The sequence below is a fragment of the Sycon ciliatum genome, chromosome 10 (assembly GCF_964019385.1).
Source record: "Sycon ciliatum chromosome 10, ocSycCili1.1, whole genome shotgun sequence".
Taxonomy (NCBI): domain Eukaryota; kingdom Metazoa; phylum Porifera; class Calcarea; order Leucosolenida; family Sycettidae; genus Sycon; species Sycon ciliatum.
This window is the reverse complement of record NC_088652.1, coordinates 24,927,490-24,942,589: the sequence shown is the minus strand read 5'-3', so window position 1 is coordinate 24,942,589 and position 15,100 is coordinate 24,927,490. Positions and strand designations below refer to the sequence as shown.

Here is a 15,100-nt window from a genome sequence, read left to right as displayed (position 1 = left end):
CAGAGGAGGTTCTCTTTTACCTTTCTTCGATTGAAATTGCAGGGAATATCTTTAGTGTCAGCACAGACACAGCATTATGACTCCAAATGTAGTCATAAACAGTATTTGTTCAGGGAATGAGATAAGCCCAATTATACGGAAGGGATGATCAGTTCCCATAGAAATGTATCGTGTCATCTGCTTTCTCGCTCCACATATACTGGCATACACAGAGACATAGACAGCAATAGCGACAACACACAAAGTGAAGGGTAGTTGGCCGCAGCCAGATGTGAACCGGATAACGAGTGAGGTATGGAAGCAAGCAAGGACTGAGAACAGAGTGTCTCAGAAAGAATAGTCGTGCCAGTGGATAGCAGAAATAGGCCATGATGCAGAACCACTTGGGACCGTCAGATTAATTTTTCTGGACCGAGCCAGCCGGGAAAAAACCCTCGCGCCGACGGACGCATTTGTGAGGGAAAAAACCGGGTGTATATCCCCAATGGCGATTAGGCATCATGTAGGCATGGCAAGCACATCAAGGCAAACAGTGATAAAAAGCATTGATAATATGCACAGAAATAAAGGGTGGGAGGGCAGGGACACTGGTGAGACTCAAAACTGACTGAAGAAGTCAGGAAAAGAAGCGACAACAAAGAACACACCAGATGCCATATTTGCAACTGAAAAATATTTCGCGAGAAATCATTTCTCGCCTATCTCGCTGCGCTCGGCCGGCGAGAAATACAACGTCTTTCTTGTGACTGAAGAGTTCTAATTAACTGAGGAAAGAGCAATGGAACAAGTCTCGTTCCTTGGCACATGGTAGTTATAATGCCCATTTTTGCCTATCTTATGATTTCACAGTATTGCGTATGAAATTCATGCTAGATAAAGAAACCCAGAGCTTCGACAATCTCAGTTTGACCCAATATTGGAGGCATAAAAATATGTATGTATTTAACATACTCCATCTGTGTAGCATATTCAGCTCGCAGGCAGTGCATCCTGCTGTGACTCTAGTAGAAAGCTTCTCTACCTCGCATCGGTTTCATTCAGTAGAGAAAGATATCCTTTACATACTGAGATATCAAAGCATCTCCGGGAATCAGAGTCCTCGTGATGACAGTCGACGTTTTCTTCAGACCCTTCCCCATTAACATATTGTCTGCGAATAAATGAATTCTGTGTGTGTTGGGCCTCCACGCGTGCTACATTGTGCTAAAGACTAGCGTGTGTGATTTACCGGGTAACTGCGTATCGACTGCCTGTGTGAAATCACAGGAAGAGAGTGTTTCGAAGGCAAAAGAAAGTGTTGAGCGGTAGCTGCTTTGATGACCACTAGGCCATAGCTTAGTGGTAGAGCATTGGTTGACACAATATCTTCTTTCAAGTTCATCAAAATGAGTCAACATAAAGGAAATTTAAACTCGGATACTGAGCCAGTATTCTCAAGTGTTTCTTCTCTTTTTAGAAAAGAAGTTATTGGTCATAATCTACTGTGAACTTAAATCGGATACTGAGCCAATAAATAGAATGAAAGGAGAAGAAAACACATGAGAACAAGCTACGCAGCAACTCTCCACGTCTGTAAAAAGATGATAAGCAGTGGCTCAGTATCCGAGTTAAAATAGAAGAAATGACCTAATCACAATCACATACCTTTAAACCTATCAAGCTGGAAGTCTGTTGGTTTGGAAACTGGAAGTGTATGAGAGCTAGGTCTCAGGTTGTTGAATGTCTCAGTAACATGTCAGTTGTGTGCCCTGTTAACACACTTCCTGACTGTTTATTATCTTGTTACAGTCGCGGATATTTGCTTCATAACTCGTTTCACTGTGATTTCCATTTTCATCAAACATATGAACCGTGAGATGTTAGAACGTAAAATATTTGACAAGTTTTGAGAAAGACTAAAACGTTACTATACAACAATTATTACACATGGGACCAAGGGTAAATATAGACATAACATTTTAGCTTGGTGGTCAAACTTGAAAACAGCACAGCGCCTCTTCCAAGAAAAGGAAGTAGGATAGTCGACAAAATTCATTACAGATTTATCAAAAATGAACCATTCAGGAACGTTCAGCGCAATGACATTTTTAATGCATGGTAAATATAGAAACATGTTCGTGCTGTGTCGGAACTGAAATAGAAAACAAGGCATGCAACAGTGGATATCAACCGAAATACAATAATAATGATAGTGGTTTGGGTGTTACACATGTTGAAGGTAGCAAATAAGCAGTGACCTTTGCAAGGATATCAGATTGACCTGTAATCGGCAATGACGCTATTTGCGGATCCAAACGGACATGTAATGCTGGCATTTTGCATAATGTTTCGTGTGTTGGTATACGTGTGGTCTTCCTCGTGGTGTTTGGCATTGAAAGACGCATCGCCCACACTTGATCAGTTTCTCTCAGTGATGGATTCGTTCGTGACGTGTTAGGCTGGATTTCGTAGTGAAAGACCTTCCACATTCCCTACAAGAAAATGGTTTCTCTCCAGTATGGAAGGATTGATGAGCTGTGAGATTCAACATTCGCGTGAATGCCTTGCCACATTCTGTAAACTTGTAAGGTCTCTCCCCAGTGTGGATGCGTTGATGGTTAATGAGATGCGCGGACTGCCTGTATGACTTATCACATCGTTTACACTTGAAAGGCTTCTCTCCAGTATGTGTAAACTTATGAACTCTAAGGGCATAACTTTTGGAAAAACCTTGGTCACAATGATCACACTTAAACGGCCTCTTCCCTGTATGGATGCGTTCATGAGCAGTACAGCTGGATTTCTGACTGAATGATTTAGCGCAGTACGTACACAGAAAGGGTTTCTCTCCTGAGTGAACTCGACCATGACAGACCAGACTATATCGCTTGTTGAAAGTTTTATCACAAACCTTACACTTGAACGGTTTCTCTTCGGGGTGTGTACGTTCATGAGATATTAGACAGGATTGCGCAGAGAATGACTTATCGCAATGCTTACATTTCTGAGGCTCTTCTCCAGATTGTGAATGTGCACGATCACGAATATCATGCTGGCGATCAAGTGACACCCCGGTTTCCTTGATGAGCGAGGTATGATCCTGAGGAAAGTCATGTAGAAGTTGACTATCTTCCTCAGAACAGGACTCCGAGATGTGCTGATAGTTGAGCTTTTGACGATCGTGATGTTTGGCAGATACCCTTGGCGCTAGAGGAGATACTGGAACATGTCCGATGCTGTGATGGTCCACTTCGGCAGATTTGTTTGGGAAGTTGCCTTTTTCCGAGTTAATTGGTACGTGCTCGAGTCCGGCGTAGTGATCTGAAACTGAGACTGGATAGTTCACAGTTTGGTTACCGCTGTCTTGCGATCTTTCGTCTAAGTCCATTGCCGATATCATGGGATTCGAGCATGAGATTTCGACAGCTGTTGTTGACATGTCAATAGTGTGTGTATCTTCGTTCCTCTGGCACACTGGTCGAGAATCCCCGAACTGGTCTCTTATGCCCAGCGATGCATGATCTGACGGTAATTCGGCTGTAAATGATGGCGTTTTCCAAGGGCTGATTGAGGTATGCTGCTGTGCATAATAGGCAAAGGAGGCATCTGAGGTCGCTACTTGATTCCCACTAACGGCGTGTGCGTGGTGATGAGCTGTACATGTGTAAGGAGTACGAAAAGATTTTACATTCTGCGGGGGAGGACACGCAGCTGACCTTCTGCTGGTCCATATCACTAAAGGTGGAAGTGGTGAGAGTGCATCTGAGTCGACACTACTCTCCGAAGTCCAGTCACGATCATCCATATTTCACTGAATTCAACGATCCTTCCAAGCGCAATTTACTTGCCATGCAGGGCAACGTATACGACTTCAATACCAAAAATCCCTATAGAAGTAACAACTCGTCCTAGGAGGTAAATCTTGTAGAAGTTGAAAGTTGTGTTTCCCGAATAAGTAGCTGGAAACCCTGTATATTTGTCACGTTTTGAAGTTGACATCTATTTCTAGTCGCTTGCATTTTTATCTGACACATTTTTATCTTTTACATCTTGAGCTGAGAGATGGAAACACACATATACATACACACCCACACAAACAACCACCCACTCACATTCACACCAACACCCCCCCCCCCCCACACTCACTCACTATCTCTATTTCCTTATTTCTCTTCACCTCACCGCTTGATTTGGTGTTACCGGAGATGAGACATCTCCTTCTTGCGAACTCTGTCACACCTGACAAGAGGTGATGCAACCTGAGACACTGTGTTCTTAGAATCTTATATCAAAATGTCTGCTTTGAATAGATGCATTGTTTAAATCGTCTCTTATGATAATTATGATGTAGGTAGTACCGCCGGGTATATGTTACATAACCTATCAAAAAATGCCCAGTCATATGTATTGATAGCATGGTTTTGCTAAATCGTCACGTGATTGCTGTCGAAAACTTGATCGGAGCTAAATGTTAAGAAAGAAAAAAGTGAAATTAACATCGTGAAATTCGCACTATCTGCAAACCCCGCAATTAAAACACTAAATGTCATGTACGTTCCTTGCATCCCACCAGCTTGTGTGATTCAGAGGAAGCGAGAGATTCTAAGTAGGAGCAAAAAGTTGAACGCTCGGCCGATCGCTGCTTGGACGGCACCTAGTAGTAGAGTGCTTATTGGTAGGGTGTCGCTGAGTATACTCGATTGTCACAGGTTCGAGTCCTGCTGCTGAGCATAATTTTTCCCCTTTGAACCTTTTCCTCAAGGAAATGAACATGATAAATTGTTAAGAAATTAGAGGCCACATGCCACGTTCTGCTCCTTTCTCTCCGAAACTCAACATTTACAAGCCAGATATGAAAGAAAGAAAAAATCATCAGTCACACCACCGGAACTCGAACCAAGGACCTTGCTATTCGCGAGCAATGCTCTAACCAACTGAGCTACAGTATGACTCTTATCCACGCTGATCGTAAATCTATCATCCTTCGATCACTCTATATCTGGCTTCCATCATACTGGCAACTCATGCCAATCAAGAGGGCCCTCGGCCATTCGCTTGATATCATGGGGAGCGCATCAAACTATGTCCACTGCGAGCATATAACAATTGCAATTTCAAATTTGGACATCACGGAGAATTTCAAAGAATTTCAAAGTTTTAGGAAATTAGAGGCCACATGCCACGTACTGCACTTTTCTCTCCGAAACTCAACACTTGCAAGCCAGATACTAAAGAAAGAAAAAACCATCAGTCACACCACTGGGACACGAACTAGGCACCTTGCTATTCGCGAGCAATGATGATAGATTTACTATCACTGTGGATAAGAGTCATACTGTAGCTCATTGCTGGTGAATAGCAAGGTCCCTGGTTCGAGTGGTGGGGCATTGGGGGGCATGACCGATTGTCACAGGTTCGAGTCCAAATGATTATTGAGTTATTTTTTAGAACATTTTAAGAATTTTGAAAGGGACTAGAAAAGGACTATAATGATGCAAATGGGACGAAAGGTACATATAGGAAAAAGTATCACTCATATTATTTTAGCAACATGTGTGAACTTCAAAACAGCACAGCGTCTCTTCTAGGGAAAGGATCCTAACCCGGCATGCGTGCAAAAGAAAAAAGAAACACAACAAAGTACGGATTTTATCAAAAATGAGCCGCTTGTTCACCGAAACTGAGTTTTTTTATGAACATTGCATATGGACGTGCATTGAGTAACACGGGTAGCAACTGTACAATAATTATATCAACTTTAACACAATGACAATGATAATGATAATGTTTGTGGTGCTACAAATGTAGAAGTCAGCATGTAATCGGTGATTTTGCATGGAGTTCAGATTGGGCATCTTGCGTTTCAAAACGGACCTATAATAACTATCTCCCATTATCTTGAAAAGAAGACTGTTGTGTTATTGTGTTAGTGTTTGTATGGTCTTCTAGGTGTGTTTGTAATATTAAGAGAGCATGTCTGAGAAAACCAGAAGATATGTGCAAGTCGATCTCTCAGATTTCGCTCAAATTTTGCAGGTAGGTTTGCTTTGGGGTGTAGATCGACATTCCAAAGCCCGCACAAAATCTTTTGAAGAGAACCATGGAATTGGTATACCCCTCAATATTGGCCCAATATTGGCACGATTTATGGGTCTACAAACGAGCCACGGCACAGCGTACAAGAACAAGTTACGAACAAAACTCCATCAAGCCAACATTACCTCACCTTAGAAGAGTTCTTGGGGCAGCACCACTTAGCCACGCTAGCATCCCAGAAGACGAGGGCAATCATCCCTTGACGCCACAAATGATCGTCTTGAAAAAAACCAAATTACAAGCGCTGATAAAACAGCGAGCTACGTCCTCAATTAGCAAACACTATACACCAGCAGATAGTAAAACACCTCTTCTAGCACTGAGTACATGTCCCTCATCATCCTTTTTGGGTTTTCTTGAAATAAACAATTTTGAATTTTTCCACTCGACCATTGTTGTGAAACGACAGGTTCTCGAGAGTGAAAGGCCTTCTCGCTTGTGACATTGTGTTCGTTTCAATGCAGCTGTATGCCGACTCCGCCGTACCGCTGATGTTGCTGCATGGCATACGCTATATGCGTTGTGTGCGTTTTTGCTGTATACGCTGTTATGTCCAGTTTTATATGCTTATGTTTTGCATGTACGCTGTTTCTGCACGCTATAAATAGCTGGTGTTATTAGTGTTCATTTTTAATTATCAGATGAAGTGAAATATACTGTGTACAGGAAAAGAGTTGTCCTCGTGCCGTGTGGTCGTACGATCCTGACAATTTAGAGAATCTTGCAGGGTTCACAACATTTGGCGACCACGCCAGGATACGAAGCGAGCATGGCACAGGAACTATGGATCATTGAAGCCAGCTTTATCGCCAACGGAATTCGGTATGGATTTGAAGGCGATAGGTTGAGAGAATACGTGGAGAAGAGGCTCCGACAGAGCGAGGAGTTTGAAGAGCGCAGTGCTAGACGGCAAGAGTGTGCGCTCCGCGCAGAGTTTAACGAAAAGCTCAAGAAGATGGCGGAGCGCATCGCCGTCAATACATATTATGAGGAAGCAAAGCGAGATTTGCTTGCCTCGCCCGGAAGGACGCCGGACAAGGCGTGTAAGACTTTGCTTGCAGACAAGCAGCGGTCAGAAGAGTATTCGAAGCCAGTGGGAGGATCAGATCCGAGGCCCACTGGGTCGGTACAGTGCATGGCGACATCGGTCGGAGACGCTCAGAAGCAGCTGGAGTCTCGGCCGAACAAGTTGGAGGCGCAAGAGTTGGAGGCGCAAGAGTTGGAGGCGCAAGAGTTGGAGGCGCAAGAGTTGGAGGCGCAAGAGTTGGAGGCGCAAGTGTTGGAGGCGCAAGAGTTAGAGGCGCAAGACTTAGAAACGCAAGGCGTAGAAGCCGAGAAAATGAGAAGGGCGATACTACTGGTTAGCACGGAAGATGTAAGCGGCGAGACTGTGTGGAACACAGAGATCCGATGTGTGTCCTCGGATTCCGCGCCCGCCCCGGGTCGAAGCAGTGTACCGGTGACCATGTCGTGTGTGACAGCCCACATCGTCGAGCTTTATGACATTATGGGTTGTGTGTTGTTTGGTCCAGCGTCCGCCCCATGTCGAAGTGGATCGGTGGCAGTGTCGTGTGCAACAGCCCACAGCGGCAAGCTTCACAAAATCGAGTTGGCCGAATTGGTGGGCATTAGTGATATTCTACCATGGCCACCACCGCAGCAGCAGATAACGCGTAGTAAGCCCCAAATCGTGTGACTTGTGAGTTGTTGTACGGCGGTGAGAAGCCCTTTGGTGGGGAGAATGTTGTGAAACGACAGGTTCTCGAGAGTGAAAGGCCTTCTCGCTTGTGACATTGTGTTCGTTTCAATGCAGCTGTATGCCGACTCCGCCGTACCGCTGATGATTACGACGTAGTATACGCTACATGCGCTATGTGCGGTTTGCTGTGTGCGCTGTAGTTGTATGTTGTATGTGTATGCTTTTCTCATATACGCTGTCATTTTCACGCTATAACTACCTAGTGGTTTTAGTGTTAGTTATTCAGTTCATTCAGTTGTTCCATTCATTGTTTCATTGTTATTAGTCGATGGAAGTGAAAGATATTGTTGAGAATAAATAGTTGTCCTCGTGCCGTGTGGGGTCGTTCGTTCCTGACACTTTAGAGAACCAGGGGGTTCACAACAACCATTCTGAAATACGTCCAACCTCATACCTGCGCAGGAAAGCTCGCCCCTCCGCGACGTCTAGTCAACAATTTCTACTCCAACACCACTCCCAACGCTGAAGAACAAAGTGTATTGTTTACTCTGACAAGGAAAAGCAGTGGTGATCACTTGTCACTCCAAACGACAAGCTTCTCCTTGCGCCACCAACATTTTGCGGTGCAAAAGTTGATGCAAAAGTCCCTAATGGTCCGTTTCGAATAGCGCCTCAGGAACGATCGTGATCGCGTGCATTGTGTCGTGCACCAGAAAGAATTATTCTACGTCACGATCCACATGATTTCTTCACTCCTCTTGCAGTAAAATCCAAAAATTTTCAAAAAAATTCAGTCACTTTTGCATCAACTGTTGCACCGAAAAAAGTTGATGTCGCAAGGAGAAGTTTGTCGTTTGGAGTGACAAGTGATCACCGCTGCTTTTCCTTGTCAGAGTAAACAATACACTTTGTTCTGCAGCGTTGGGATTGGTGTTGGAGTAGAAATTGTTGACTAGACGTCGCGGAGGGGCGACCTTTCCTGCGCAGGTATGAGTTTGGACGTATTTCAGAATGGTCGAGTGGAAAAATTCAAAATTGTTTATTTCAAGAAAACCCAAAAAGGATGATGGGGGACATGTCCTCAGTGCTAGAAGAGGTGTTCTACTATCTGCCGGTGTAAAGTGTTTGCTAATTGAGGACGTAGCTCGCTGTTTTATCAGCGCTTGTAATTTGGCTATTTTCAAGACGATCATTTGTGGCGTCAAGGGATGATTGCCCTCGTCTTCTGGGATGCTAGCGTGGCTAAGTGGTGCTGCCCCAAGAACTCTTCTAAGGTGAGGTAATGTTGGCTTGATGGAGTTTTGTTCGTAGCTTGTTCTTGTACGCTGTGCCGTGGCTCGTTTGTAGACACATAAATCGTGCCAACATTGGGCCAATATTGAGGGGTATGCCAATTTCATGGTTCCCTTCAAAAGATTTTGCGCGGGCTCTGGAATGTCGACCTACACCCCAAAGCAAACCTACGTGCAAATTTGAGCGAAATCTGAGAGACCGATTTGCACATATCTTCTGGTTTTCTCAGACATGCTCTCTTAAAAGACTTTTGACAATCCTTGATCAGTTTCTCTCAGAGATGAATAATTTCATGAGCTGTTAAAGTGGATTTCCAAGAGAAAAACTTTCCACATACTTTACACTTGAATGGTTTCTCTCCAGTATGGACGCGTTGATGATCTGCGAGATGTGATGGTTGTCTAAATGTCTTTTTACATTCGTTACACTTGAATGGCTTCTCTCCAGTGTGTGTGCGTTTATGACGTCTAAGGGCGCGTTCAGACTGGCGTAAAAAACAAGCGGAATGGGAAAGTTGTCAAGGTGAATCGCTCACGTGACGTTCCCGCCAGCGGAAACACGGAAAAGGTTTCCCACCACTCTGCAGGCCAGTGGAATGCAGATTCCGGCGGCACGCGGGAGCACTTTTGATATCCTCTATCGTCTGCATTGATCTGACTGTGTGCATGCTTTTGAGTTTTTTGGAATTTCGACTTCTGCCAGCTCCGTGTTGTTACGTCTTCCATCATGCCGAAGTCTTTATTTGATGCTGCAATGGAGAGAGAGCTCATGGAGCTCTACGTTGTGATCTTTGCGGGATCTGCAGGCAAAACATTGACTGCAAATGAAAAGCACACTTTGATCGCAGAGCGGATGAATGCGAAAGGCAAATCCCTCGGCTGGGCCACACTGAATGCAACAAACATAGACAACAAGCTTGACGGATTGAGGAGGAAGGGGAAGAAGATGTACAAAACGTTCCGGAGTAAGACAAGGACCGGTGCTCCAGTCGAAGATGATTTTGACTTGAAGGTAATTCAATTGAAAGAGATGATAATTATAATAATTATTATTATGAAATGATACTTCACTCAGACCATAATACGATGTGCATTCAACTAATCGAAATCTCTTTGATGTGTAGAGTAATTCCAATCCAACATGCACCATTGCATTGTATCGTTGGGAACTGCAGATACTTTATATGCTGGCTCGAATGGGAGTATCGTATAAAATCACATGCCAACTTAAAATCTCCATTTGCCTGTGCATCTGTGCGTCTCTCTCTCTCTCTCTCTCTCTCTCTCTCTCTCTCTCTCTCTCTCTCTCTCTCTCTCTCTCTCACCCTCTCTCTCTCTCTCCTCCCATTTCCTCCACTGCACAGGCTGCATACAAAGAGTGGGGTAATTTCCAACTGTACCACTCGTTGTTTTTCAAAAACCAGTCGCTCGGTCCTGGAGGGAACAACGAGGACACTGTTTCCGTGAGCCCAGCTACGGACGGACCACCTGCATCCCCAACAGTGGCAACACTATCAGAAGAACCAACCGAGGCATCGACGACCAGTGTTGCTGGTGCCGCATCCGTCGCATCATCTCCCGTTAATCATTCTCGCCGCCGCCGCCGATCGTCGGACTCCGAGTCCGAGGTTGCTAGTCAGCTTGAGCCTGGCCGGAAGCCTGCCCGAAAAACAACCCGCAAGCGGGAGGATCATAATCCTTCTATGATAGATGCCGTTCTCGAATCGCAGGAGCGCCAGATACAAGCCGATCAGGAAAGAGCACGGCAGAACGAGGAGTTTCAGGAGCGCATGGAGGCACACCGACAAGAGAATGGGGATCGGCGAGAAAGAGAAAGAAGGGAAGAGGATGATCGGCGTGCCAGGGAGAGACGGGAGGAGGACGACCGACGTGAGCGAGAAAAGCGAGAGTATGATGAAAAGAAGACAAGGGAAGAGAGGGAGTACCAGGAGAAACGAGAAGAGGCCAGAGAAGCGAAAGCCGCCGAAGTGCGGATGGATGAGAAGACATTCAATGCCCAACTTCTCCAAAGCCTGTTGCGGAAGTAAGACGAACTCAATAGCTCCGTCATCTCTCCCGCCCCCCCCCCCCCCCCCCAATCTCTTGTCTCGCTCAGTGTACAAGTAGCATGTTATGTAGAAATTGATTCCATACATTCCCTCAAGCTCAACCAATTGTGTTCAATTGTGCATATGTACAAGCATGTTTTTTTTTAGTTTGATTTTCGAAATACGCGGAAGTAGTGCGTCATCTACTTTCAGCATTGGCCGTGATGATTGAATTATCATTCTGCAACTTCACTTTGTTGTGAAAATTAATCATCATGCATGAATGTGAAATTGAAAAAATACAATTGTCTGGGAATTGCATGCAGACAGTGTGCTCGAGGGATGATGCAGCTGTCATTGTGATTGCCTGCTCACTGTTGACTAGCTCAAAGTCATCCTCACACTATCATAAAGTTTGTGCAATGGTGTAGCGGACATCACCTCCACCCATCAGCTCGTGCACTGGCGCTTGTGGAAGCGGCGGACCAACACGGACATAGTTGCCTTCTTCCACGGTCCAAGTGGAATTGTATTCACAATTAGCACGCTGGCACACATTGTGCAGAGCAGCACAAACTAAGCTTACGTCCTTCATGAAGCCAGGGTCTCTGATATAGTTGTCGGTGAGAATGTGCCACCTGCCTTTCAGGAATCCGAATGCATTCTCGATCTTCTGACGCGTAGATGTCAGTGCACGGTTGAATCGTATGTGATGCGGCACTGTTGGCCGATCATAGCACTTGAGAAGCTGCTGTTCTAGGGGGAAAGCACTGTCGCCGATCAGGTACGGCTTGACCGTCACACCATCGAGGTCTTCCGCGTACTCGCTGAGCCACTCTCCTGAAGTAATCAGCCGGCGAAGTGAGCTTTCGCGGTACGTGAACGCGTCGCCAACACATCCAGCTCTGCCAACATCCACAAACGTAAACTGGCAACGGTGGTCACAAACGGCGAGCATAATAATTGCTATAAAGTTCTTATAGCACCAGTAGGTATCACCCCACAGGGCTGGCTTTTTGATGTGGACGAATGTGCCATCAATAGCTCCAGCGCACAGACGCAAGTTTGCCAGGTCTTCAAAGCCAGTCATGACTGTTTGCAGCTCGTTCCCAGAAGGGAACTTGATACATTTCGAGACCAGGGTGGTCTTCACCACTGCGATAGTGTCGTGAACGATTTGGTGGGCAGTAGATGCTCCTATGCAGTACACCTGTGCAAGCTGGTCAAATGTGAGGGCATGGGCCAGCCAATGCAATGTGATGGCAAACCTCTTCTCTGGTGCTACAGGTGAACGCAAATGGGTGACCTGGCATCGAAGGTGTTCTTGGACTTGTCCTAGCACGTACTGAAATGTGCGACAGTCAAACCGGTACGTTCTCAGGTATCTCTCATCCAGATAGTCGTCTGCCTCACCTGGAATGCGATAATTATCTGCCACTCTGTGCCACAGTTGCACTTTCTCCTCCCAAAATCCAGGACGACCTCGATGGATGGACCACCACCGCCTCTCTCTCCTACAAGCTGCCACCTCTTCTGCGGCAAGCAGTGGCAAAAGGACAGATTGCCTCCTCCAACGAGAGCAGCTGCCAGGCATAGGTGGCTGGATGTCACGAGGTAAACATCGCCTCCTTGTGTGCTGGGTTCCACCTGAAGACAATCTACACGACGCTGTTGTCGTTCTAGATCGCAGGCCGACAGGAGTATCTACATGATCACCTCGCCCTTGCAAGACCACCCAAGCACCAAACACTCCGGACATCGTATTCTTTCCGTCGACAAGCACAAGGAAAAGCACAATGATCCAGTATCTCAACAGACTGAATTAGTTTATTTTGATGTCCAACTCAACTTGAACTGTGAGTCAAAATCACATTTTTCCAATGTCGATTGATTATGTAAAAAAGCTTGTCAAAGTCTGTAAAAGTATGACATGTACTCGCCATTCCAGCGGGATACACGTGCAGTGTGACTGTGATTCCCGGGATTACGCTGCAGCATTCCGGCGGCTGTTCACGGTAGTCTGAACGCGCCCTAAGGCTGGAACTGTTGCAAAAACCTTGGTCACAATGATCAGACTTAAACGGCTTCTTCCCGGTATGGATGCGTTCATGAACAGTACAGCTTGATTTCTCACTGAATGATTTAGCACAGTACTTACACGAAAAGGGTTTTTCTCCTTAGTGAACTCGTCCATGACGAACCAGATGAGATCGCGTACTGAAGGTTTTATCACACACTTTACATTTGAAAGTTTCCTTTTCTGGCTGTACACATTCATGAGATGTTAGACGGGATTGAGTAGAAAATAATTTTTTACAATATTTACATTTATGCGGCTGTTCTCCAATTTGTGAATGTACGCAATCACCCATATCATGCTGGCGATCAAGTGACAACCCGGTTTACTGGCTGAGGGACGTATGATCTTGAGGAAAGTCAGCTAGAAATTGAGTGTCTTCAGCGGAATACATCGCCGATTTATGCTGTTTTTTTAGCTTTTGATGATCAGGATGTTTGCCATCCTCAGATACGCTACGCGGTCGGTGAGATATCGGAATATTTTGAAGGTCTACTTCGGAAGACGTAGTTGAGTAGTAAGTGTCTTCTTCCGAGTCATACTCTACGTGCCCGTGTCCTGTGTAGTGATCTAAAACTGAGATTGGATAGTTCACAGTTTGGTTACCCCTGTCTCGAGATCTTTGTTCAAGTCCCATTGCCGAAGTCATGTGAATCGTACGTGGATTATCGACAGCTGTTTCTGAAAGCTCCGTAGGGTTTGTTTCTTCCTTCCTTAGGCACTCTGGTCGAAGGTCCCTGTTAGGTCCGGCGGTGGAAGATCTAGCGGTAAATTGGTGGTAAATGATGGTATGTTCCAAGGACTGAATGAGTTATGCTGACTTGCATAATAGGCAAAGGAGGTTTCTGAGGTCGGTATTTCATTCCCACCAACGGGGTATACGTGGTGATGAGCTGTATAAGCGGTACCAGAAGTTGGTGTGTTCGGCGGTTGAGGACACGCAGTTGACCTTCTGCTGGTCCGTATCACTAAGGGTGGAAGGGGTAATAGTGCATCAGATTCGACAGCACCCTCCGAAATCCAGGCAAGATCATCCATGATTCACTTACTTCAAAAATCCTTCCAAGCGCAATTCTAATGCCATGTAGGTCAAAGTATCCTACTTCAATACCAATAATCCAAAGAGCAGGGACAGCTGGTCCTAGGAGGTAAGTATTATGATCAGTAACAACTGTGTTTCCCTAATATGTACATGAACAATCTGCTAATTTGTCACGTCTTTAAGTTGATATCTATTTCTTAGCCCTTACATTTAGCTTACACATTATGGTCTTTTCACATCATGAGCGCACGCGCCGAACCACACGCATACACACTCACACACACACCCATCCACACACCCAGACACCCACACAAACACACACTGAGATACACGGACAATCGCACACACACACAAACACGCTGTGACTGAAATGATCGAATTTCAGGACTGCAGAGGAGATTCTCTTTTAACTTTCTTCGATGTTAATTGCAGGGAAGTTCCTTAGCGTCAGCACAGACACAGCATTGCGACTCCAAGTATAGTCATCAACCGTATTTGTTCAGGGAATGAGATAAGCATAATCATACGGAATGGATGATCAGCTCCCCATGGAAATGTATCGTGTCATGTTCTGTCTTGCTTGTGACTTAAGAGTTCTAATTAACTGAGGAAAGAGCAATGGAACAAGTCTTGTTTCTTGGCACATGGTAGTTATAATGCACATTTAAGACTACCTTATGATTTCACAATATTGCTTAAGAAATTCATGCAAGATAAAGAAACCCAGATTTTCGACGATCAGGGTTTGTCCCGATATTGCAGGCATAAAAATATGAATGTATTGTTTTTACGTGTATTTACCATACTCCATCTGCGTAGCATATTCAGCTCGCAGGCAGTGCTTCCTGCTGTGACTCTAGTAGAAAG

General features: G+C 45.2%; 2 protein-coding genes across 2 annotated transcripts; both read right to left on the bottom strand.

Annotated features, from left to right (window-relative positions):
- Positions 1-1,806: 1,806 nt before the first annotated feature.
- On the bottom strand, positions 1,807-3,889 carry LOC135826861 (zinc finger and SCAN domain-containing protein 2-like). Its single transcript, XM_065339468.1, has one exon. The coding sequence runs from the start codon at positions 3,782-3,784 to the stop codon at positions 2,408-2,410; it is 1,377 nt and encodes a 458-aa protein (XP_065195540.1). The 5' UTR covers positions 3,785-3,889; the 3' UTR covers positions 1,807-2,407.
- Positions 3,890-11,520: 7,631 nt separating this feature from the next.
- LOC135826760 (putative nuclease HARBI1) lies at positions 11,521-12,204 on the bottom strand. Its single transcript, XM_065339365.1, has one exon. The coding sequence runs from the start codon at positions 12,202-12,204 to the stop codon at positions 11,521-11,523; it is 684 nt and encodes a 227-aa protein (XP_065195437.1).
- Positions 12,205-15,100: the final 2,896 nt, after the last annotated feature.